Raw genomic sequence first — 25,656 nt, 5'->3', positions numbered from 1 at the left:
CCCCACCAGGCCGTTTGTCACTTGTTCCTAAGTTTTGATTTCACTAAGTACTGACCTTTTTCTCCAATTAATACGTTCTGATACCTTACCTTTATATAACTACTGACACCTTCTCCTGCCATTAACACATCAATCTCTCCTTGTCCTGCCAATCAGTGGCCTTCTACTCTTCTCCAGCTGCTACACCCTTATACAATATATGGAACATAGAACATACCGTGCAGAAGGAGGCCATTCGGCCCATTGAGTCTGCACTGACCCATTTAAGCCCTCACTTCCACCCCATCCCCGCAACCCAATAACCCCTCCCAGCCTTTTTGATCACTAAGGGCAATTTATAATGGCCAATCTACCTAACCTGCACATCTTTGGATTTTAGGAGGAAACCGGAGCACCCAGAGGAAACCCACGCAGACACGGGGAGAATGTGCAGACTCCGCATAGACAGTGACCCGGGGGGAATCGAACCTGGGACCCAGGCGCTGTGAAGCCACAGTGCTAGCCACTTGTGCTACCGTGCTGCTCTTAATTATATAGTCCATCATTTTCTCTCTCCCTTTAGCTCTAAAGAATAGCCAAATGGACTCAAAACGTTAGCTCAATTTTTTTTCTCCACAAGTGCTGCCAGATCTGCTGAGTTTTCCAGTATTTTCTGTTTTTGTCCCAGCTGCACCCTGACCAATTGAGATTTACAATGTTCCAGGTGACGTATTAACATTTTTTGCAGACAAAGTTGGTTATGTTCTGATAGCTTAATTACTTTTATTTTGTTATGCCTCCTTAGCTACTTTTCCCACATGCAAATTAATTGACCAGTATAATTTTTCTGGAAACAGGGGGGCATTGCAAGAAGCCTTGACTTAAAGCCTGCTCCATAATACACTGTTGAAGGTTGCCATTTAGGATTTTAGGTGTACAGCTTCACACATGTTTGCATATTTGATATGGGAACTGATGTGTTGGGTATGCTGGGTCTGCGAGGACTGCGTTTACCGTGAGAGGAACAGGCTTCCAACACTTGGAGAAATGCAACTCTATTTTATTGAACTACCAACTGTTAAACATACTTAAACTGTGGGTTGACACTATGCTGAGTTGACTGGAGACCTGAGGCTAACCTGACCAGACTATCTTACTACCACATGGTGGATTTTCTAGTTGTTGCTCACAGGCTCTGGCTGTCTCAGAGACTGCATCCCAAGAGAGCGGGAAAGCTAGTGCCCTCTGGCTTTATAGTGGGCGTGTCCTGTCTGGTGATTGGCTGCTGTGTTCTGTGTGTTCATTGGTCATCCTGTGTGTCAATCAATGTCTGCCTGTGCACCATCATATACTTGTGTGGAGATTATGACAGAAACAGTGCACAATGATTCTATTAATGGTTTTGTAATGCAAAGATCTGGACTAGTGATCGAAAGACTATGACACATGATGAATTTAAGTTCAATTAAGTTCAATTAATTAAATCTGCAATGAAAAGTAATATCAGTAACCATGAGTATTAAGCTACTGGAGTGCCATAAATATTCACCTGGTTTACTATAGAGAAGAAAATGTGCTGTCCTTTCTGGTCTAGCCTAGATGTAATCCCGGACACACAGAAAAGTGGTTGACTTTTAAATGCCCTTTGAACTGACCAAACCAGTCAGTTGCATTCATCAACACCTTCATAAGGATGAACAATAAATGCAAACTTTGCCAGTGATGCCCACGTCCAATGAGTAACCAAAAAAAAATAATTAACAGTGGAAAGGTGGAGGCAGCAAAATTTGCCTCCAATGGTAAAATTAAGTCAATTGCCCTGGCATCTCCTGTGAGCCCAGGAAACAATTGAATGCATGCTATATGATGCCATGTTGCCCTTCATGCAGGCCCAGTTATCAAATTTGCATGTTGCCTCACAAAAAAATCAAACATTCAGCTGCAAGATAAGCTGTGCATTAGCATTGCTTAAAGGGCCAGGCACTCAATTTGCAAGTAAGGTAATTGCTATACAAAAGCAAAATACTGCAGATGCTGAAAATTTGCAATAAAATAAGAAAATAGTAGCAAGTCTGGCAGCATCTATGGGGAGAGAAATGGAGTTAATGTTTCAGGTCAAGGACCTTTCTTCAGTCGGTTATTTTTGTTTCATCTTATCAATGACTAATAACTTTTAAAAAGGGATTCAAATTTTCTGTTGCAAACTGAATAAAATTACAGCAAGATTTTAAAAAAAATTTTACAAATAAATTAAAGTATTAACTAAACACTTTTATTTGATTGGCAACTTATACTTTGAACTACAGAAAATAACTTTCCCCTTGTATACTTATTACACATCACATTTCTGACAGAACTACAGCCGTTTATAGCAAATAGTCCACAGTTGCTTCCAGCTTCAAATGTGTTCCCATATCCCTGCTTCACCAAATAGTTCTTTGAGTGGTTGTTTTCAGATGCTTTCCTCTATTTTCAGAGTGTTTCTTAAATCCACAACCAGCAGTAAAGCCTGTTCCCATGATTATTCTGGATAAATCTCTTAGAATCATTAGAAAGCTACAGGAGTGTCTCTTCAACCAGAGATCATCTCCTTCCTGTATTTGGTAGCTCATGAAACCAAGCAGTCTTTTCTCTCTGCCTACCACAAAGCCCGTGGTCTGTCTGTGATATTCATTGATTTGAAAGGGAACCTGTAACCTGATTTAAAAAATGGTTTCTTTTGGCCTCTTCCCCATGCAATGTGAAACATGTTAACCAGGTGCCTAGGCGGAAATGTAAATTAACTCTTTCGGAATCCAACTATCTTTCATCTTATAGGTAAATAGACTATTTACAGCACTGCAACACCTTTCTGAAATTTTGGGACTCATAGTCAACCCATTCTAAATTCAGACACTGCTGTCATTGTCTCCAAGGATAATATCTGACACCTTCTTCTCAGTAAAACAAACTGAAGTCTTCCCGGGCAGCACAGTGGCACAGTGATTAGCACTGCTTCCCTACCGCGCTGCGGACCCGGGTGCGATTCTGGCCCCAGGTCACTGTCTGTGTGGAGTTTGCACATTCTTCCCCTGTCTGCATGGGTGTCGTCGTCGTCCACCCCCCCCCCCCCCCCCCCCAACACAAAGATGTGCAAGTTAGATGGATTGGCCACACTAAATTGCCCCTTAATTGGGAAAAAATAATTTCAAAAACTGAAGCCTTCCTTTGACTCTTAACAATCAAACCATCTCGGTCTCCTGTCAGGCAGTTGTGAAAACAGGTCATATTACCCTTATTATTTATCTAAAATTTAAACCACCTAAAAATATTATAATCTTATACATTTCATAATTGTAATACTATCAGCACATGTTGTAATAGTGTCAGTGCAATACTGCTGGGCTCCTTAATGAGTGCAGAGGAAGCCACCAGCACTCAGCTGCTGATCCAATGCAGTTAACAGGTAAATGAGATGACCAAATTTGCATGCTACCCACTTTCACTTGAACCAGCATGAGCAGATCACACATCACAAGACTTGCACCTGAATAACGGTGTAATCCAATTTTAAATTTTAATTAGCTGGCTTTTAAAGCAGACCAACAGCGTGGGTTCAATTCCCGTACCATCCTCGCCAAACATATGCCGGAATGTGGCGACTTGGGGCTTTTCACAGTAACTTCATTTGAAGCCTACTTGTGACAATAAGTGATTTTTCATTTCATTTCATTTTCAAAATAACACGCGTAGTGCTATTTTTAAATTTCATGCATAAATAAAATACTTTAATAGTAGCATAATATTCAATTTGGGGTTGATCATACTGTGTTGTTAATTTTAAGATAAATATCTACCAGTGATTGAAGCTTTTAATTATTGTGCTAAGATTAGCAATGATCTTTTCGTCCTCGCTGTCAACAGGGGTGGTACCAGAGGATTGGAGAGTGGCGAATGTCGTGCCCCTGTTCAAAAAAGGGAATAGGGATAACCCTGGGAATTACAGGCCAGTTAGTCTTACTTCGGTGGTAGGCAAAGTAATGGAAAGGGTACTGAGGGATAGGATTTCTGAGCATCTGGAAAGGCATTGCTTGATTAGGGATAGTCAGCACGGATTTGTGAGGGGTAGGTCTTGCCTTACAAGTCTTATTGAATTCTTTGAGGAGGTGACCAAGCATGTGGATGAAGGTAAAGCAGTGGATGTAGTGTACATGGATTTTAGTAAGGCATTTGATAAGGTTCCCCATGGTAGGCTTATGCAGAAAGTACGGAGGCATGGGATAGTGGGAAATTTGGCCAGTTGGATAACAAACTGGCTAACCGATAGAAGACAGAGAGTTGTGGTGGATGGCAAATATTCAGCCTGGAGCCCAGTTATCAGTGGCGTACCGCAGGGATCAGTTCTGGGTCCTCTGCTGTTTGTGATTTTCATTAACGACTTGGATGAGGGAGTTGAAGGGTGGGTCAGTAAATTTGCAGATGATACGAAGATTGATGGAGTTGTGGATAGTGAGGAGGGCTGTTGTCGGCTTCAAAGAGACATAGATAGAATGCAGAGCTGGGCTGAGAAGTGGCAGATGGAGTTTAACCCTGACAAGTGTGAGGTTGTCCATTTTGGAAGGACAAATCTGAATGCGGAATACAGGGTTAATGGTAGGGTTCTTGGCAATGTGGAGGAGCAGAGAGATCTTGGGGTCTATGTTCATAGTTCTTTGAAAGTTGCCACTCAAGTGGATAGAGCTGTGAAGAAGGCCTATGGTGTGCTAGCGTTCATTAGCAGAGGGATTGAATTTAAGAGCCGTGAGGTGATGATGCAGCTGTACAAAACCTTGGTCAGGCCACATTTGGAGTACTGTGTGCAGTTCTGGTCACCTCATTTTAGGAAGGATGTGGAAGCTTTGGAAAAGGTGCAAAGGAGATTTACCAGGATGTTGCCTGGAATGGAGAGTAGGTCATACGAGGAAAGGTTGAGGGTGCTAGGCCTTTTCTCATTAGAACGGAGAAGGATGAGGGGCGACTTGATAGAGGTTTATAAGATGATCAGGGGAATAGATAGAGTAGACAGTCAGAGACTTTTTCCCCGGGTGGAACACACCATTACAAGGGGACATAAATTTAAAATAAATGGTGGAAGATATAGAGGGGATGTCAGAGGTAGGTTCTTTACCCAGAGAGTAGTGGGGGCATGGAATGCACTGCCTGTGGTAGTAGTTGAGTCGGAAAATTTATGGACCTTCAAGCGGCTATTGGATAGGTACTTGGATTAGGGTAGAATAAGGGAGTGTAGGTTAACTTCTTAAGGGCAGCACGGTAGCATTGTGGATAGCACAATTGCTTCACAGCTCCAGGGTCCCAAGTTCGATTTCGACTTGGGTCACTGTCTGTGTGGAGTCTGCACATCCTCCCCGTGACTGCGTGGGTTTCCTCCGGGTACTCCGGTTTCCTCCCACAGTCCAAAGATGTGCAGGTTGGGTGGATTGGCCATGAAAAATTGTCCAAAATTCTATGATTAACCTAGGACAAAAGTTTGGCGCAACATCGTGGGCCGAAGGGCCTGTTCTGTGCTGTATTTCTCTATATCTATATTAGCTGCTATTTTTCTTGCATCCAAATTTAGGAATGAATTGCAAAGAAGGATGGAAGTCCAGGAGCATACGTTCTTCATTAGCATTTTCTACAATGATAAACTTGTTTCATCCACTGTTACCTCACAACTGCAGCCGGATTTCAGTGTACAATTTGGACAAATATTCAACATTCAGATAATTCAGAAACCTGAAAGCATTAGATTTGAGGTAACTGTTACTGAATTAAACTGCTGATACATTTTGTTTTCATTTAAGATAATTTTGAGCACCAAGTGAACACATTGGACAGGATTCTCTGGCTGTGCCCACCCAGCGATTGAAGAATCCTGCCCGAGCTCAACAGCCTTCTCCAATGTCTGCATCTCGTCCATGGAGATCTTGCAGCTGGGAGAGAGGGGGGGAAGGGGAAGGGGAAGTGGGGGGGGGGGGGGGGCGTGGAAGAATCCAACCCTTTGTGCTGTTCAGTACCAATTTGGAACTATTTCTATGGGTTAGTTTAAAGCAACAATAAATTAATCAATTGTTTAAGTGGTATGATGAGTTACTCTTTGGCTTTTTCTGTGACAGTTAAGCAATTGTAAAAATTAAGTTCATATAAATTTGGGTTGAGTAGCAAGAGATTAATAAGACAAAAAGACGTAGCAGCAGAATTAGACCATTAAGTCCGCTCTACCATTCAATGAGATTAAGACTGATCTGATATAACAATCCTCAACTCCACTTTCTCGTCTTATCCCCATAACCCCATATCGGGCAGCACGGTAGCATGGTGGTTAGCATAAATGCTTCACAGCTCCAGGGTCCCAGGTTCGGTTCCCGGCTGGGTCACTGTCTGTGCGGAGTCTGCACGTCCTCCCCGTGTGTGCTCCGGTTTCCTCCCACAGTCCAAAGATGTGCGGGTTAGGTGGATTGGCCATGCTAAATTGCCCGTAGTGTCCTTAAAAAAGTAAGGTTGGGGGGGGGGTTGGGTTACGGGTATAGCGTGGGTTTGAGTAGGGTGATCATTGTTCGGCACAACATCGAGGGCCGAAGGGCCTGTTCTGTGCTGTACTGTTCTATGTTCTAACCCAACCCTTAATTCCCTGACTGATTAAAATCTCTCTGTCCATGCCTTAAACATACTTAACCCAGTCTCTACAGCCTTCTGTGGTAATGAGTTCCACAGATCCACTACCCTCTGAAAGAAGAAATTCCTCCTCATCTTTGTCTTAAATGGACTACTCCTTACTCTGAGATTACGCCCTCTGCAGCCTACTCAACTTTTCCTAATAAGAAAATACCTCCATACCTGGGACAAACCTAGTGAACCTTCTCTGAACTGCCTCCAATACCAGTATATCTTTCCTTAGATAAGGGGACCAAAACTGCTCATTGTATTCCAGGTGTGGTCTAACGTGTGCCTTTAATTGTTTTAGCAAGACTTCCCTATTTTTATAAGTCATTTCCTTTGAAATAAAGGCAAAACTGTCTTCAACAGTGAGAGTTTAATAGAGTGAAAACTCAAGAGAATATTGACTTTAGTTGGTGTTCAATCGTAATACAGTCAGCTCAACATTATGTTTGACAGATTGTTATATATGATTTAAACATTTTAGGGCATCAATTAGTTTGAGGCATTTACTGATTTTTTTCAGAGTGTGAGTTACGTTTGACAAAAAATTGTATCAATTACAATTGATGGCGATCCCTTCATGACAGGGACACATGAGGAATTTGCAGCTTTATTGAAAGCTTGTGTACCTGACATATTTTATGACATACATTGCCTTCTGCACTGTAAATTCGATGATAATTCTATGATATTCTACGATGTGAATTGCATAATACACTAATAAGCTCTCCCTACTAAACTTGATAAGTGAGACACACTGAAAGCTGTAATGGACAAAGTGGTACAGACTTTTAACTTCATATGTACTCACCCCTTGCATCATCATCAGTTTGTGGAACTTGTGGACCATATTGAAACAGAATATGACCTTATCATGCACACTGAAGTGCACTGGCATAACGACGGTAAAGTACTGGACTGTTTTCTGGCACTTTTACCAGAAATCTAGCAGTTTCTTGCTCATAAATCTCAAATAAACCCAGAGTTCGAAGATGAATACTGGAGTTTGGATGTGGTTTTTCTCACCTACATCACTGGCCATTTGAATGCGTTGAGCAAGTCATTGTGGATATGGTCGATAGCTTTAGGTTCTTGGGGGTCACCTTCACCAACAGTCTGTCCTGGTACACTCACGTTGATGCTACAGTCAAGAAAGCCGAACAATGACTCTACCTCCTACGAAAGCTAAAGAAATTCGGCACGTCTTGATAAGTACGTACCAGTCAGGCAGGGAGGAAGGGGTAGAGCGAGGGAACCGTGGTTTACCAAAGAAGTGGAATCTCTTGTTAAGAGGAAGAAGGAGGCCTATGTGAAGATGAGGCGTGAAGTTTCAGTTGGGGCGCTTGATAGTTACAAGGAAGCGAGGAAGGATCTAAAGAGAGAGCTAAGACGAGCAAGGAGGGGACATGAGAAGTCTTTGGCAGGTAGGATCAAGGAAAACCCAAAAGCTTTCTATAGGTATGTCAGGAATAAAAGAATGACTAGGGTAAGAGTAGGGCCAGTCAAAGACAGTGGTGGGAAGTTGTGTGTGGAGGCTGAGGAGATAAGCGAGATACTAAATGAATACTTTTCGTCAGTATTCACTCAAGAAAAAGATAATGTTGTGGAGGAGAATGCTGAGACCCAGGCTATTATAATAGATGGCATTGAGGTGCGTAGGGAAGAAGTGTTGGCAATTCTGGACAAGGTGAAAATAGATAAGTCCCCGGGGCCTGATGGGATTTATCCTAGGATTCTCTGGGAAGCCAAGGAAAAGATTGCTGAGCCTTTGGCTTTGATTTTTATGTCATCATTGGCTACAGGAATAGTGCCAGAGGACTGGAGGGTAGCAAATGTGGTCCCTTTGTTCAAGAAGGGGAGTAGAGATAACCCCGGTAACTATAGGCCGGTGAGCCTCACGTCTGTTGTGGGTAAAGTCTTGTAGAGGATTATAAGAGATACGATTTATAATCATCTAGATAGGAATAATATGATTAGGGATAGTCAGCATGGTTTTGTGAAGGGTAGGTCATGCCTCACAAACCTTATCGAGTTCTTTGAGAAGGTGACTGAACAGGTAGACGAGGGTAGAGCAGTTGATGTGGTGTATATGGATTTCAGTAAAGCGTTTGATAAGGTTCCCCACAGTCGTCTATTGCAGAAAATACGGAGGCTGGGGATTGAGGGTGATTTAGAGATGTGGATCAGAAATTGGCTAGTTGAAAGAAGACAGAGGGTAGTGGTTGATGGCAAATGTTCAGAATGGAGTTCAGTTACGAGTGGCGTACCACAAGGATCTGTTCTGGGGCCGTTGCTGTTTGTCATTTTTATAAATGACCTAGAGGAGGGCACAGAAGGTTGGGTGAGTAAATTTGCAGATGACACTAAAGTCGGTGGAGTTGTAGACAGTGTGGAAGGATGTTGCAGGTTACAGAGGGACATAGATAAGCTGCAGAGCTGGGCTGAGAGGTGGCAAATGGAGTTTAATGTAGAGAAGTGTGAGGTGATTCACTTTGGAAAGAATAACAGGAATACGGAATATTTGGCTAATGGTAAAATTCTTGGTAGTGTGGATGAGCAGAGGGATCCCTCTGCTCATCCACACATAGATCCCTGAAAGTTGCCACCCAGGTTGAAAGGGTTGTGAAGAAGGCCTATGGTGTGTTGGCCTTTATTGGTAGAGGGATTGAGTTCCGGATCCATGAGGTCATGTTGCAGCTGTACAAAACTCTGGTACGGCCGCATTTGGAGTATTGCGTACAGTTCTGGTCGCCTCATTATAGGAAGGACGTGGAAGCTTTGGAACGGGTGCAGAGGAGATTTACCAGGATGTTGCCTGGTATGGAGGGAAAATCTTATGAGGAAAGGCTGATGGACTTGAGGTTGTTTTCGTTAGAGAGAAGAAGGTTAAGAGGTGACTTAATAGAGGCTTACAAAATGATCAGAGGGTTAGATAGGGTGGACAGTGAGAACCTTCTCCCGTGGATGGAGGTGGCTAGCACGAGGGGACATAGCCTTAAATTGAGGGGTAATAGATATAGGACAGATGTCAGAGGTAGGTTTTTTACGCAAAGAGTGGTGAGGCCATGGAATGCCCTATCTGCAACAGTAGTGAACTCGCCAACATTGAGGGCATTTAAAAGTTTATTGGATAAGCATATGGATGATAATGGCATAGTGTAGGTTAGATGGCCTTTAGTTTTTGACTTCCCATGTCGGTGCAACATCGTGGGCCGAAGGGCCTGTACTGCGCTGTATTGTTCTATGTTCTATGTCTGCATCGATTCTCACAAACTTCTACAGGTGTGCTATAGAGAGCATCCTATCCGGCTGCATCACAGCTTGGTATGGCAACTGCTCGGCCTAAGATTGCTGGCGGATGTAATCGGACCCTATCCCTGTGACAAAAGCGTCTCTCATGAGCAAGTTCGAGTGTTCCGTGGCTGTGACGGCCTGACAGTCACAGTCTCTAACTTGGGGAACCAGAGCACGCCAGAAATCTTCCACTGACTCACCGGGAAGTTGACGACAAGTGGAGAGTATGCGCCTAGCGTAGAGCATGTTAGTCCGCTGAGCGTAGTTTTCTTTCAGTAGCACCGTGACTTCTGCGTAGGTCGGCACATCCTTGATAAGTGGAACAACGTTGGAGCTCAGTCGCGTGTAGAGGATCTGAATCTTCTGAGCTTCAGGAATTGGGTCTGGCGCAGACCCGATGTATGCTTCGCAACAAACTAGCCAATGTTGAAAGTCCTTTTTTGGCGTTGTCTGACTGCGGATGCAGCTGCAGGCGACCCGGCTTGATGCGGAGGTCCATCTTCTGAAAGCTTAGTGTAATAATTGATGCACAATCAATTGCACAAAGATGAGAGTTGTATGCAATCGAGGCTTTATTACACTAAGATGTGTGGCCTCCTACAGCAGCTGGCGAAATGGCTGCTGTACGAGGAGCACACATATTTATACTCTGCCTACTGGGCGGAGCCAGCAGGCAGGGAACTACCCCCATACCTGTAGTACAGGGCCTTACCACAAATCACCTAATATATACATCAGTGGTGACTACCACAGGACGCGTCCACCAGATAAGTATGATTGATCCCGCAGGAATGGGGGGCTTAGAAACCCCCCCAGGATAGTCACCTGGAATGTAAGGGGATTTAATGGTCCAGTGAAGAGATCCAGAGTCTTCATCCACTTAAGGAGCCTGAAGGCTGGCATAATCTACCTGCATGAGACACACCTGAGGGAAAAGGACGGACTGCTGGTAAGGAAGGGCTGGATGGAACAGACGCACATTCATGCTATGGGGCAAGGGTTTGGGGAGTAGCCATACTGATCATTAAGTGGATGAGGTTTACGGAGACCAGGACAGTTACAGACCAAGGGGGATGATACGTTATGGTCAGCGGTGTCCTAGACGGGGCACTGGTTGTTCTGCTAAATATGTATGCGCCCAACTGTGATGACACAGACTACATAAAAAAAACCATGGCGGAAATCCACGACACCGACTGACTGATAATGGGAGGCGACTTTAACTGCGTTAAGGACCCGTTGACCGACCAATTAAATGCAGAACAGGGAAAAAGACAGGCTTGGCTAGCGAACTGGGAACATTTATGGAACAGATGAGGACGGTGGACCCATGGACCCATGGAGGTTCCTGCACTCAGGCGAGAGGGAATTCTCGATCCAGCAGAGGGCAGCAGAGCAGAGCTTCTGATTGGCTGTTCCGGGGAGATTTGCATACGTGCAGTGCGGTCAGCGTAAGTTGAAGGTGCACCTGCATCAGTGACCCGAGGAGTTCGACGGAAGGCGAGCATCCAGCAGAGGGCAGCAGAGCACAGCTTCTGATTGGCTGTTCCGGGGAGATTTGCATACGTGCAGTGCGGTCAGCGTAAGTTGAAGGTGCACCTGCATCAGTGACCCGAGGAGTTCGACGGAAGGCGAGCATCCAGCAGAGGGCAGCAGAGCACAGCTTCTGATTGGCTGTTCCGGGGAGATTTGCATACGTGCAGTGCGGTCAGCGTAAGTTGAAGGTGCACCTGCATCAGTGACCCGAGGAGTTCGACGGAAGGCGAGCATCCAGCAGAGGGCAGCAGAGCAGAGCTTCTGATTGGCTGTTCCGGGGAGATTTGCATACGTGCAGTGCGGTCAGCGTAAGTTGAAGGTGTACCTGCATCAGTGACCCGAGGAGTTCGACGGAAGGCGAGCATCCAGCAGAGGGCAGCAGAGCAGAGCTTCTGATTGGCTGTTCCGGGGAGATTTGCATACGTGCAGTGCGGTCAGCGTAAGTTGAAGGTGCACCTGCATCAGTGACCCGAGGAGTTCGACGGAAGGCGAGCATCCAGCAGAGGGCAGCAGAGCACAGCTTCTGATTGGCTGTTCCGGGGAGATTTGCATACGTGCAGTGCGGTCAGCGTAAGTTGAAGGTGCACCTACATCAGTGACCCGAGGAGTTCGACGGAAGGCGAGCATCCAGCAGAGGGCAGCAGAGCACAGCTTCTGATTGGCTGTTCCGGGGAGATTTGCATACGTGCAGTGCGGTCAGCGTAAGTTGAAGGTGCACCTGCATCAGTGACCCGAGGAGTTCGACGGAAGGCGAGCATCCAGCAGAGGGCAGCAGAGCACAGCTTCTGATTGGCTGTTCCGGGGAGATTTGCATACGTGCAGTGCGGTCAGGGGCTGTTCTCGAGTGACAGCTTTACCCGAAACACTACTTACGTAGTGTCTCGCACCCATCCTCCTCCTCTAACCAAAAAAAAAAGCTCTTTCCGTTGGATTGCAAAACTAACAAGTTTTTTATTTTTATTTTTCAGTAGTTAGGAAGTTAGTTCAGTGGGAATGGAGGCTAGGGCAGTTGAATGTTCCTCCTGCAGAATGTGGGAGGAAAGGGTCACCTCTAGTGTCCCTTCTGACTACATCTGCGGGAAGTGCACCCAACTCCAGCTCCTCGAGAGCCGCATTAGGGACCTGGAGCTGGAGCTGGATGAACTTCGGATCATTCGGGAGGCGGAGGAGGTTATTGAGAGGAGTTATAGGGAGTTAGTCACACCTCAGGTAAAAGAACAAAGTAGATGGGTTACCGTCAGGGTTACCAGAGGGGACCGGCAGGCAGTGCAGGGATCCCCTGTGGTCGTTCCCCTCTATAACAAGTATACCGTTTTGGATACTGTTGCGGGGGACGACTTACCAGGGGTAAGCAATAGGGCGCAGGTCTCTGGCACAGAGTCTGTCCCTGTTGCTCAGAAGGGAGGGGAGAAGAGGAACAGAGCACTTGTCATTGGGGACTCCATAGTTAGAGGAACAGACAGGAGGTTCTGTGGGAACGAAAGAGACTCACGGTTGGTGTGTTGCCTCCCAGGTGCCAGGGTTCGTGATGTCTCTGATCGTGTTTTTGGGATCCTTAAGGGGGAGGGGGAGCAGCCCCAAGTCGTGGTCCACATAGGTACCAACGACATAGGTAGGAAGAGAGATGGGGATTTGAGACAGAAATTCAGGGAGCTAGGGTGGAAGCTGAGAGCTAGAACAAACAGAGCTGTTATCTCTGGGTTGTTACCCATGCCTCGTGCTAGCGAAGTGAGAAATAAGGAGAGAGAGGAGTTGAACACGTGGCTACAGGGATGGTGCAGGAGGGAGGGTTTTGGTTTCCTGGATAATTGGGGCTCATTCTGGGGTAGGTGGGACCTCTACAAACAGGATGGTCTTCACCTGAACCAGAGGGGTACCAATATCCTGGGGGGGGGAGATTTGCTAGTGCTCTTCGGGGGGGTTTAAACTAATTCAGCAGGGGGATGGGAACCTAAATTGTAGTCCCAGTGTACAGGATGTTGAGAGTAGTGAGGTCAGGAATAGGGTTAAAAGTTCGAAAGAGGGCACCGGCAAGCAGGACGCTGGTTTGAAGTGTGTCTACTTCAACGCCAGGAGCATCCGGAATAAGGTGGGTGAGCTTGCAGCATGGATTGGTACCTGGGATCTCGATGTTGTGGCGATTTCGGAGACATGGGTAGAGCAGGGACAGGAATGGTTGTTGCAGGTTCCAGGATTTAGATATTTCTGTAAGAACAGAGAAGATGGTAAAAGAGGGGGGGGGTGGCATTGTTAATCAAGGAAAGTATTACGGTGGTAGAAAGGACGCTTGAGGACTCGTCTACTGAGGCAGTATGGGCCGAGGTTAGGAACAGTAGAGGAGAGGTCACCCTGTTGGGAGTTGCCTATACACCTCCGAATAGTTCCAGAGATGTAGAGGAAAGGATTGCAAAAATGATTCTTGACAGGAGCGAGAGTAACAGGGTAGTTGTTATGGGGGACTTTAACTTTCCAAATATTGACTGGAAATACTATAGTTTGAGTACTATAGATGGGTCAGTTTTTGTGCAGTGTGTGCAGGAGGGTTTTCTGACACAGTATGTAGACAGGCCAACAAGGGGCGAGGCCACATTGGATTTGGTACTGGGTAATGAACCCGGCCAGGTGTTAGATTTAGATGTAGGTGAGCACTTTGGTGATAGTGATCACAACTCGGTTATGTTTACTTTAGCAATGGGCAGGGATAGGTATATACCGCAAGGCAATAATTATAGCTGGGGGAAAGGCAATTATGATGCTATTCGGCAAGATTTAGGATGTATAGGATGGGGAAGGAAACTGCAGGGGATGGGTACAATCGAAATGTGGAGCTTTTTCAAGGAACAGCTACTGCGTGTCCTTGATAAGTATGTACCTGTCAGGCAGGGAGGAAGTTGTCGAGCAAGGGAACCGTGGTTTAATAAAGAAGTTGAAGCACTTGTCAAGAGGAAGAAGAAGGCTTATGTTAGGATGAGACATGAAGGCTCAGTTAGGGCACTTGAGAGTTACAAGTTAGCCAGGAAGGACCTAAAGGGAGAGTTAAGAAGAGCGAGGAGAGGACACGAAAAGTCGTTGGCGGATAGGATCAAGGAAAACCCTAAGGCTTTCTATAGGTATATCAGGAACAAAAGAATGACTAGAGTAAGATTAGGGCCAATCAAGGATAGTAGTGGAAAGTTGTGTGTGGAATCAGAGGAGATAGGGAAGCATTAAATGGATATTTTTCGTCAGTGTTTACAAATGAAAGACAATGTTGTCAAGGAGAACACTCAGGTTCAGTCGACCAGGCTAGATGGAATTGAGGTTCAAAAGGAGGAGGTGTTAGCAATTTTAGAAAATGTCAAAATAGATAAGTCCCCTGGGCCAGATGGGATTTATCCTAGGATTCTCTGGGAAGCCAGGGAGGAGATTGCGGAGCCTTTGTCCTTGATCTTTATGTCGTCTTTGTCGACAGGAATAGTGCCGGAAGACTGGAAGATAGCAAATGTTGTCCCCTTGTTCAAGAAGGGGAGTAGAGACTGGTAATTATAGACCTGTGAGCCTTACTTCGGTTGTGGGTAAAATGTTGGAAAAGGTTATAAGAGATAGAGTTTATAATCATCTTGAAAAGAACAAGTTGATTAGCGATACTCAACACGGTTTTGTGAAGGGTAGGTCATGTCTCACAAACCTTATTGAGTTTTTTGAGAAGGTGACCAAACAGGTGGATCAGGGTAAAGCTGTTGATGTGGTGTATATGGATTTCAGTAAGGCGTTTGATAAGGTTCCCCACGGTAGGCTATTGCAGAAAATAAGGAAGTATGGAATTGAAGGTGATTTAGTGGTTTGGATCAGTAATTGGCTAGCTGAAAGAAGACAGAGGGTGGTGGTTGATGGCAAATGTTCATCCTGGAGTTCAGTTACTAGTGGTGTACCACAAGGATCTGTTTTGGGGCCACTGCTGTTTGTCATTTTTATAAATGACCTGGAAGAGGGTGTAGAAGGATGGGTTAGTAAATTTGCAGATGACACGAAGGTCGGTGGAGTTGTGGATAGTGCTGAAGGATGTTATAGGATACAGAGGGACATAGATAAGCTGCAGAGCTGGGCTGAGAGGTGGCAGATGGAGTTTAATGTGGAAAAGTGTGAGGTGGTTCACTTTGGAAGGAGTAACAGGAATGCAGAGTACTGGGCTAATGGCAAGATTCTTGGTAGTGTAGATGAACAGAGAGATTTCGGCATCCAGGTACATAAATCCCTGAAAGTTGCCACCCAGGTTAATAGGGCTGTTAAGAAGGCATATGGTGTGCTAGCCTTTATAAGCAGGGGGATTGAGTTTCGGAACCACAAGGTCATGCTGCAGCTGTACATAACTCTGGTGCGGCCACACCTGGAGTACTGCGTGCAGTTCTGGTCACCACATTATAGGAAGGATGTGGAAGCTTTGGAAAGGGTTCAGAGGAGATTTACTAGGATGTTGCCTGGTATGGAGGGAAGGTCTTACGAGGAAAGGCTCAGGGAATTGAGGTTGTTTTCGTTAGAGAGGAGAAGGCTGAGAGGTGACTTAATAGAGACATATAAGATAGTCAGAGGGTTAGATAGGGTGGACAGTGAGAGTCTTTTTCCTCGGATGGTGATGACCAACACGAGGGGACATAGCTTTAAATTGAGGGGTGATAGATATAGGACAGATGTCAGAGGCAGTTTCTTTACTCAGAGAGTAGTAGGGGTGTGGAACGCCCTGCCTGCAATAGTAGTAGACTCGCCAACTTTAAGGGCATTTAAGTGGTCACTGGATAGACATATGGATGAAAATGGAATAGTGTAGGTCAGATAGGCTTCAGGTGGTTTCACAGGTCGGCGCAACATCGAGGGCCGAAGGGCCCGTACTGCGCTGTAGTGTTCTATGTCCTAGTGTTCTATGTTCTATGTTCTCATTGGTCCATAAGATATACACCCGAATCGACTTCTTTGCAGTGGAGAAATCAGTTATTCCAGGAATAGTACAAGCGGAATACTCCGCGATAGGAAGGCGCCATGACCGGATGGGGTCCCGGCGGACTTCTATAAAAAATTTGCGCCGATCCTAATCCCACATCTAAGGGACATGTCACTGAGGTGATTGACGCAGATAAGGCCTTCGACAGAGTTGAATGGAAGCACCTCCTCGAGGTACTGGAGTGGTTTGGGCCAGGAGCAAAATTCACCTCCTGGGAGAAACCCCTGTACAAAGCCCCCAAGGCGAGCGTTCAAAACAACACCACCAGCTCTGAATATTACCAGCTGCACAGAGGCACTTGGCAGGGATGCCCACTGTCCCCGCTCCTGTCGCAATCAAACCCCTGGCGATCGCTCTGCGAGACGCGAACAGCTGGAAGGGCATCCAAAGGGGAGGCAGAGAGCACTGAGTCACACTCTATGCGGATGACCTGCTCCTCTATGTCTCGGAACCGCAGGAAGAACTGAGAGCAATCATGCAGATCCTGAAAGAGTTTGGAATCATCTCTGGTTACAAACTTATCCTGGGTAAAAGTGAGGCATTCCCAGTGAACCCAAATGGGGGAAGGAGAGAGCTGGAGGGACTCCCACTCAAACTAGCCTAAAACAAATTCCGCTACCTGGGGTCCAAATATCCAGGTAGTGGATATAGATCCACAGGTGGAATCTGACAAGCCTGACGGTGGACGTCAAAAAGAACCTGCAACGGTGGGACGCACTCCCGCTCTCTCTGGCTGAGAGGGTGCAGACGATCAAAGCGAGTGTACCGCCAAGGTTCCACTTCCTGTTCAGATCGATACCGATCTTCATCCCCAAGGCCTTTTTCCAAAACATGGACAGAATGATCATGTGAGTGTGTGTGTGTGTGTGTGTGTGTGTGTGTGGGGGGGGGGGGGGGGGGGGGGGGGCAAGAACTCGAGAGTCCCCTAATCAACACTGCAAAGGAGAAAAGATAGGGGTGTCCTGGTCTTACGAAACCTAGAATATTACCACTGGGCAGGTATGGCCGAATGAGTGAGAGGTTGGATAAATTAACCCAACATGGAGTGTGTGTGGACGACCCTCTGGGCCCTCACCACGGCAGCAACCGCTCCGCCCCCCCCCCCCCCCCCCCCCCCCCCCCCCCCCCCCCCCCGGGCGAGGTACACATCCTACCCAATGGTGGTAGCCACACTAAGGACGTAGAATCAATTGAGGCAATATATTGGTCTGACCGAGATGTCTCCCATGGCTCCCATCTGTGGAAACCATGGCTGGGATTCTCCCGTACCCGGCGGGGCGGGGGGTCCCCGCGTGTTGGAGTGGCATGAACCACTCCGGCATCGGGCCGCACCTTTAGGGGCCAAGCCCTCACATTGAGGGGCTCGGCCCACGCCGGAGTTGTTTCCGCTCCGCCGGCTGGCGTGAACGGCCTTTGGCGCCATGCCAGCTGGGGCCGAAAGGACTTCGCCAGCCGGTGTAAGTCCGCGCATGTGCCGGAGCGTCAGCCGTCAGCGGCTGCTGACGTCATACCGCGCATGCGCCGGGGAGGGGGTCTCTTCCGCCTCCGCCATGGTGAAGCCCATGGCGAAAGCGGAAGAAAAAGAGTGCCCCCACGGCACAGGCCCGCCCGCCGATCGGTGGGCCCTGATCGCGGGCCAGGCCACCATGGGGGCACCCACCGGGTCAGATCGCCCCGCGCCCCCCCCCCCCCCCGAGACCGGCGCCTGCCGCGCCGCCGATCCCCCGCTGGTAAGGTAGGTGGTTTAATCTACGCTGGCGGGAGAGGCTTGTCAGCGGCGGGACTTCGGCCCATCGCGGGTTGGAGAATCGCCGCGGGGGGCCCATCGACCGACGCAGCACGATTCCCGCCCCCGCCGAATCTCAGGTGGCGGAGAATTTGGGACACGGCAGGGGCGGGATTGACGCTGGCCCCGATTCTCCGACCCGGCCGGGGGGGGGGGGGGGGGGGGGGGGGGGGGAGAATCCCGCCCCATAAGTTCCCACCAGCTGTGCTAGACACCACCATCAAAAAATAGAGACAGAACGGGAGGACGCTGACAGTCAGGGACGTTTACATGGGAAACAGACTAGTGACACTGGGAGAACTGGCGGAGGAACTGGCACTACCGACAGGACAAGAACTTAGGCACCTAGAAGTAAAGCACTTTCTCCTCCAGGAGACAGTAGGGTACCCCAGGGTTCCTGAGACTACATTACTAGAGGACCTGATAAACACGGACAGTAAGGAAGGGAGAAACTGCGGGACAGTATACAGACAGCTACTGGACAGAGCTCGACTGTCATTGGATGAGGCAAGATGGAAATGGGGAAGCGAACTGGGGACAGAAGTGGGCTGGGGACTCTGGAGCAAAGCACCCAGCAGGGTCACCCTCCAATGAATCTCCCTCTTCCTCTCATTCTTTATCCCATCGTTACAGTGGTTGATATCCCAAAACTGTTTGATGTTGATGTCCCATTGCCCATGTAGACTTGACCTCTCCCATCCGAGGCCCATTGTCCTGTGACTTACAAAGACCACCCCCCAACCCCTCACTTTACCTGTTCCCCAACTACAGGCTGCTGATGCCTTCTCTGACTGTAACTGTGCCATCCGTGGCCCAGTATCAGTCACAAATCCCGAGAACCAATGTGTGTGAGGGACTAACCACACCCTGCATAGCTGGGTGACACAGGACTGACAAGTTGTTTCCCTCCCTGGTCTGGGACCAGGATAGGCATGCGAAGCACTGGTTATCCGAAGAGTCTTCACAGGCATAGGCAGTCCAGCAGCTCGTTGAATGTAAGGCCTATACGTGCTCTGATGCGGTGCCTCCTTTGCACCTCCTCCTCAGCCTGGTGTACGGCCAACAATTGCTGGCCTTGGCTCTTCTGGGTAATTTTCCTTTTGTGCAGGGTCCTCCCTGGGCTGACCTGACGCTCTAGCCTCTGTGCATCCACAACGGTTGCAGCGACCAGTTAGACAATGAGCATAGCTGGCTGTACTTCGAAATCCATGTATCTGTGGGTGGAGGGGGGAGAGAGACACAGAATGTTAGCAACGTGAGGATTACCCTGATCATCCAATGCCACCAGGTTACATGGTCATCCTGAATTGTACTGCTGCGCCACCCTCAACCTGTTCCTTCCCCCTCTCGTCCGGGCGCATTCAGGATTATGTTGTTCACACTGCCCCCTGTATCCATCAATGCCTCACACCAGACCTCTGATGTGGGCGCCTCTATCCTCACCAGCCATCCCTGCCAACACGGGTACCGTTGGCTGTCACAACCAATGTTAGTGATAGGCTCTGTTGCCCCTGTCCTTCACTCCCAAGGGGTCTCGTCCCTGGTGAGCAATGTGTTATCCCGCCAGCAGGGTGGCAACTGGTTGTGTGGTGGAGATGGTCAACTTGTGATGCCACTTGCCTCTATGCTAAGAGGCTGGTGTATGGGCTGACCCTACAGATGGGGGAAAGCGAGGGACATGTGCGTTTGCTGGCACCTTAGCTGCAGTATAATGTGAAACCTGGGTTTAACACACAGGTTGTGACAGAGAGCTGGTCAGATCTCCTGAAGGGAATCAGGGTCGCAGTGGACAGACAGGGCTTGGAGACATTTTGTGATCCTTAGGGGTGGGCTAGCTTATATTGTCACTGGTGGGGCTTCTACTCTAAGAGCGGTGTGCCACAGAGAGTTCCCTCGGGCACGGTGCATGCATCCTTTGATGGGGTAAGATTAGTGAAGAGCCTGCTTCCTCTACTGTGGGGCTGCACTCGTGAGGAGTGCCAAAGCTTGGTGGGCCAGCGATTGAGCATGGCCATGCCCATCCTGTTGGTGATACTGCTGGGGTGTGAGAGTTTCCAGAGGGGTGGGCTGGGTATGTCCCACATGACCATCTGAGTATATACAGGATACAGTGAGCATGTCAACAGCCAGGAGCTTGTTAGTTTCAGCTAAGGGGTGGATTTAAATGAAATAATGCAGCAATGGGGGTCTAGGCCAGGCTATACCGATCCCGAGGCGGAGACCCCAAGTTAATTGCCATCAAGTTGTTGTCTATTACTCCCTGAGGTCCAATGAAACACCCCCAGAAAGTTTTGAGAATTTTCTTATCTTCATGCTCTCCCTCAACAGCCATAGTGCCTGGACCCCGCACATAAATACATGCACCAATTCATACCCGCGCGACTCCCGCCTGAGAGGGGTGGAGCATCGCAGAGGGTTGGTGTATCCGGTGTCCAGCTGTTAATTATACACAAATCATGCAAATCTGGGGCTACCAGCACGATGAGTGAACCTCGATCCTGCTGGCAGTGGGGGACTGGGGCATGGCGATCTTCCTGCACTTAATCATTTTTTGGAGCTTCAGATGATTCGTGCTGTGGATGAAATGTGTGGGACCCAAAGGCAGCAACATGACCAGATCGTCAGAGATTGGGGCGCCAATTTAAAGGATGCCCAATCTTAGAATAAGGCTACAGACCGCCCCCCTCCCAAAATCTCAGCATCAGGTCCACCGAAATCCCCCCCTCCCCTCCCCCCCGTTGGCCAGTATCAGTGCACCCCCTAGGTGAGTGACACCTGTTGTGGGATTGCCAAATGCCCCACCCTCCTCAGGTCAGCTTCCTTGGTTGTGCACCTTGGCACTGCTCCCGTCACACTGGCAGTGGTAACCTGCCTGTGCCAGCCCAACCCAGATTGGCAGTGCCAGGCTTGCCCTGCCATGTCTCCGATCGTCTGGGGGTTACAATGGAATCTGAGACTCCGGCGTGGTCATCACGAGTAGTGATTCGCACCGGCTTCACGTTGTGCCAGCAGATGGAGTCGGGAGAATGCCGCTTACAGCAATTTTATATATTTAAATTAGATTTTTAATATGCTCTCTGGTTCACGCCCTCACTGGGCTTGAACGAGATTCAGTCTGCTGGGAGGGCCCAGAAACATTGCGCACTATTTGGCACCTGGTGCAAATCCTGTTTGTGGTGAAAGTATTACAGTAACCATTCACCACTGCATTACATTGTATCACGCTGTTGCCCATGTGGGCTCCACCTATGGACATTTGTACTGGACTACACGGAATGTATCATGTTGGTGCCCCATGCTCTGCCCCTGGCTCCGCCCCCTTGAGGGGAAGTATAAAGAGCAGCTGCCCTGTAGGCGGCTCTCACTTGCAGAGCAGTCGCAGGCAGGCACTGTTCTAGTCGATTAAAGCCACTGTTCACTTCAACTCTCTGTTTCACGTGAATTGATGGTTGCATCAATTTAATCGACCACAACATCGCTATGGAAGCAGCCCTCAAACCTGACCGACTGGAACTCGACCCACAGGCCGCGGAAGCCAAAGGGATTTTATCACACTGGCTCCGATGTTTTGAGGCCTACCTCGCCGCCTCATCCTCGCCCACCGTCACTGACGAACAGAAGCTGAGCCTCCTCCACGCCCGGGTGAGCTATCGAATCTCTGTACAACTCGAGGAAGCGTCCACATATGCAGACGCCCTCGTGATGACCTCTGCCACCCGGGGGTCACCCATTTTCTCCACTACATCAAGGCCCGGAACCTGCCCTACTCCACTGAGGTGGTCAGGGCCATGACCAGGGACTGCCAAATCTGCACGGAGTGTAAACCGCACTTCTATCAACCGGATAAGGCCCACCTGGTGAAGGCATCCCGGCCGTTTGAGCGCCTCAGTATCGACTTCAAAGGGCCCCGCCCCTCTACCAACCGCAACACATATTTCCTCAACGTCGTTGACGAGTTCTCCCGCCTCCCCTTTGCAATTCCCTGCCCCGACATGACCGCAGCCACCATCATTAAGGCCCAAAATAGTATGTTTACCTTGTTCGGTTTCCCCACTTACGTCTACAGTGACCGGGGCTCCTCGGTAAGGACATCGCCTCGAGGAGGACTATCAGTTACAATCCCTGGGGAAACGGACAAGTGGAGAGGGAGAATGCAACGGTATGGAAGGCCGTCCTCCTGGCCCTACGGTCTACGAATCTCCCAGTTTTCGACTGGCAGGAGGTCCTCCCCGACGCGCTCCACTACATTAGGTCCCTCTGCACAGCCACGAACGAGACCCCTCATAACCGCCTGTTGGTTTTCCCTAGGAAATCCACCTCCGGGGTCTCACTATCTTCCTGGCTGATGACACCGGGGCCGTCCTACTCCGCAAACACGTAAGGAGCCATAAGTCCGACCCCCTGGTCGAGAGGGTCCAGCTCCTTCACACCAACCCTCAGTACGCATACGTAGAACACCCCGACGGCCGACAGGATACGGTTTCCCTCCGGGACCTGGCACCCGCAGGTTCCCCTACCACCACCACAACCTAGCCCCCCCCCAACCTACACCGAACAACACCCGCCCTTACATGGCCTCCACACCCCCTCCTATACTCCCTTCGCCGACCCACAGGAACGAAACTCCCGAAGACACGCTCCCGGAGTCCACGCCTGTGCCCGCACCGACGAGTTCACCACCCATGCCCGCACCGACGAGTTTGCCACCCATGCCTGCTGCGAAACCAGAGCTCAGGTGATCACAGCGCACGATCAGGGCACCGGACAGACTGAACCTGTGAGCCCTTCACCCCCACCGGACTTCAATTTTTTAGTAGGGGGTGAACGTTGTGAACGTATTGTAGTAACCATTCACCACTGTACTACATTCTATCACGCTGTTGTCCATGTGGGCTCCACCTATGGACCATTGCACTGTACTACACGGAATGTATCATGTTGGTGCCCTTGTGGGCTCCGCCCCTTTGAGGGGAGGTATAAAGAGCAGCTGCCCTGTAGACGGGTCTCACTTGCAAAGCAGTTGCAGGCAGGCATTGTTCTAGTCCGTTAAAGCCATTGTTCAATTCAACTCTGTCTCGTGTGAATTGATGGTCGCATCACTGTTTCAGGGGCCTCCTGGTATTTTCCCAGCACAGCAGGATTTGCGCCAGATTCAATCCGGCCAGAAAACCACCCCCAATGTATTTTTAAATTAAACCAGTGGCTAAACCACAACTTTGCCGCTGACAGTAAGATTTGGTTGATAAATATCCCAGGTCTCTTGTAAAGAGCATTATTGATCTCATGAAGGTTTGTCTCTGCTTCACCATGACTAATATTAGAGTACACATGGGTGACTGAAATGTAACTGTGTCCTAAAAGTGCATTGGTCACCTTGATGTGTCACATAGAAAATGTGGCGCTCTGAACTTTGGGTGTCTGGATGTAGCCACAAATCATCAAGCAGCAGGTGACAGAATGCCTTATTGCTTCTTGGGTGATGCACAATTTTCTTATCCTTATTTCCTCAGTAAAATCCTTATGTACTTTTGTTGCCTGTATAGGAATATCTAGTATCTGGGTGGGTAGCATCTTCCTTAAATGCATTCTAATTCCACTTTTCTCCACCCAGTACTGTTCCTTCCCTTCCTGCATGATAATAATCTGTTGGTGGTCTAACCCTATTAAATGTGTTAAGACACCAATTCAGATTTTTGTATTCACTATGGCAAAATGCTTCTAAGTATTTGCATACTGTCAAAATTTCTCCTCAGGAACTCTCGAGGCTTTAGAGATTGGTTTCATGAAGTTCTACCTCACCACAGAGACATAACTCTAGTTCAGCTAACTGAACTCAGCAGAACCATTTAATGCAATTTGCCAAAAGATGTATTTCATGTCATGGCAGTTCATTTTGGAACAACTTAATTTTAGAAGGTCTTTGATGCATCAGCTATTACTAACAACAGCTTTGTCTTCTTGCTTACTATATTTCAAAAGCCTGAGGTACTAGACGAAACTATTTGGACCTGATGTAGTTAATTTATTAATAACTTTCCTTTGGAATTCAGCTGAATTTAAATGGTGCTACAGAAATACGCGTGTGCCTATTCTGCTTTCATATGCTCATTCAAAGAGAGAAATATGACGAGTCATGGCTTCAATTTAAAATTCCAGTACATCTCTTTTGTGAAAATTCATATGAATATCTATAGTGAAGACATATATAGCATTTTGCAAGAAATCATGTGCCCATCACAGCCATGTTACGCTGCATCACAGTCATATTTCCAGCAGCTTTGCAAACTGCTCTGAGACTGATTTATTGTTTGAGCTGTAAACAGCAAGAAAAGATTTTGATTTTGATGATCAATGGGACTAAAAATGATGATCAATCGGACTAAAAATGTAGTAAAGAGCATACTTCCACACTAACCATTTGACTTATTACCATTTTATAGATATACGAATTAAGGAACAAAACCATCAACCTGCTTGCAAAGGTGTATATACCCATTCCTGAAGTAACCACTATTACCAGTACTGCTGTTCTGGAAGAGATAGAATTTAGCAGTGATGAGATAGTTACAACTAATCATGAAGGTGTTGGAAGTAGTAAGTACCTCTTTCACTTGCTTCCTTTATTGTCATTGTATTTCAGCCTTCCTGAAGATGTGGTTTAGGTGCCTGGATCGCTCTGGAGGGACCCCCCAGTATGACGCTGGGAGAGTCGTCCACACCGTGGTGGCCTGCTGCGTCCTCCACAGCATCGCGCAGCAGAGGGAGGAGGATGAATGCCGTTCCTTGTACGAAAAGGAGGATGTAGGGGAGGACAAGGGTGGGCAGGACATGGGACCCAGGCAGGCACGGGAGGCCACACGACATGTGGCCAGACCAACACGCACGGGATGCTCTGATCGTTTCCAGGTTCACCGACTGGGGGTGGTGGTGGGGAACTGGCCAGGTGCATGGACACCACATCCCATCCACCACCCCCTCCCCGTCCTGCAACCCCCTCTGTAATACCTACCTACCTGCCACACTACGGGCCTGTGGACCCTGGGGTGGCGGAGGTGGGGACGGTGGGGGTGAGGGTGGGGACGACGACACACCGGAACAGTGACCGTTGGCTGAACTGCGGTCCCTGAGCCAAGCCCACCCCCAATGTCCACCAATCCCCTCACCCCCTACCTCTGCAGTCGTCCTAGACCAGCCCACCCCTGACAACCATCTGACAGAGCACCGAGGCAGGGTGTGACAATGTGAACGAGTGTTTAATGTAACAACATATGTACAGATTCGTGCCCCAGCACCTGTCGCTAAACTGTGCCCTGTACCCGTGCCAACTTGACTGGTGTCTAATGTACTGGCCTTACAGGCCCCAACGTTGCGTCTAGGTGGATCCCCAGATGGTACATCATGATTGGAG

General features: G+C 48.2%; 1 protein-coding gene across 9 annotated transcripts in view; it reads left to right on the top strand.

Moving 5' to 3' along the window:
- Positions 1-25,656, top strand: part of LOC119951075 (coiled-coil and C2 domain-containing protein 2A-like) — a 610,180-nt gene that overhangs the window by 261,245 nt on the left and 323,279 nt on the right. For all 9 annotated transcript variants that reach the window (XM_038774117.1, XM_038774121.1, XM_038774113.1 and 6 more), the window contains exons 17-18: positions 5,576-5,753; positions 24,689-24,842. In XM_038774117.1, the coding sequence (XP_038630045.1) occupies positions 5,576-5,753; positions 24,689-24,842 (332 nt within the window). The remainder of the gene's footprint in view (positions 1-5,575; positions 5,754-24,688; positions 24,843-25,656) is intronic.

This window comes from Scyliorhinus canicula, chromosome 16 (assembly GCF_902713615.1).
Source record: "Scyliorhinus canicula chromosome 16, sScyCan1.1, whole genome shotgun sequence".
Taxonomy (NCBI): Eukaryota; Metazoa; Chordata; class Chondrichthyes; order Carcharhiniformes; family Scyliorhinidae; genus Scyliorhinus; species Scyliorhinus canicula.
Note: the sequence above shows the minus strand (reverse complement) of the source record. Positions and strands in the feature narration are given on the sequence as shown.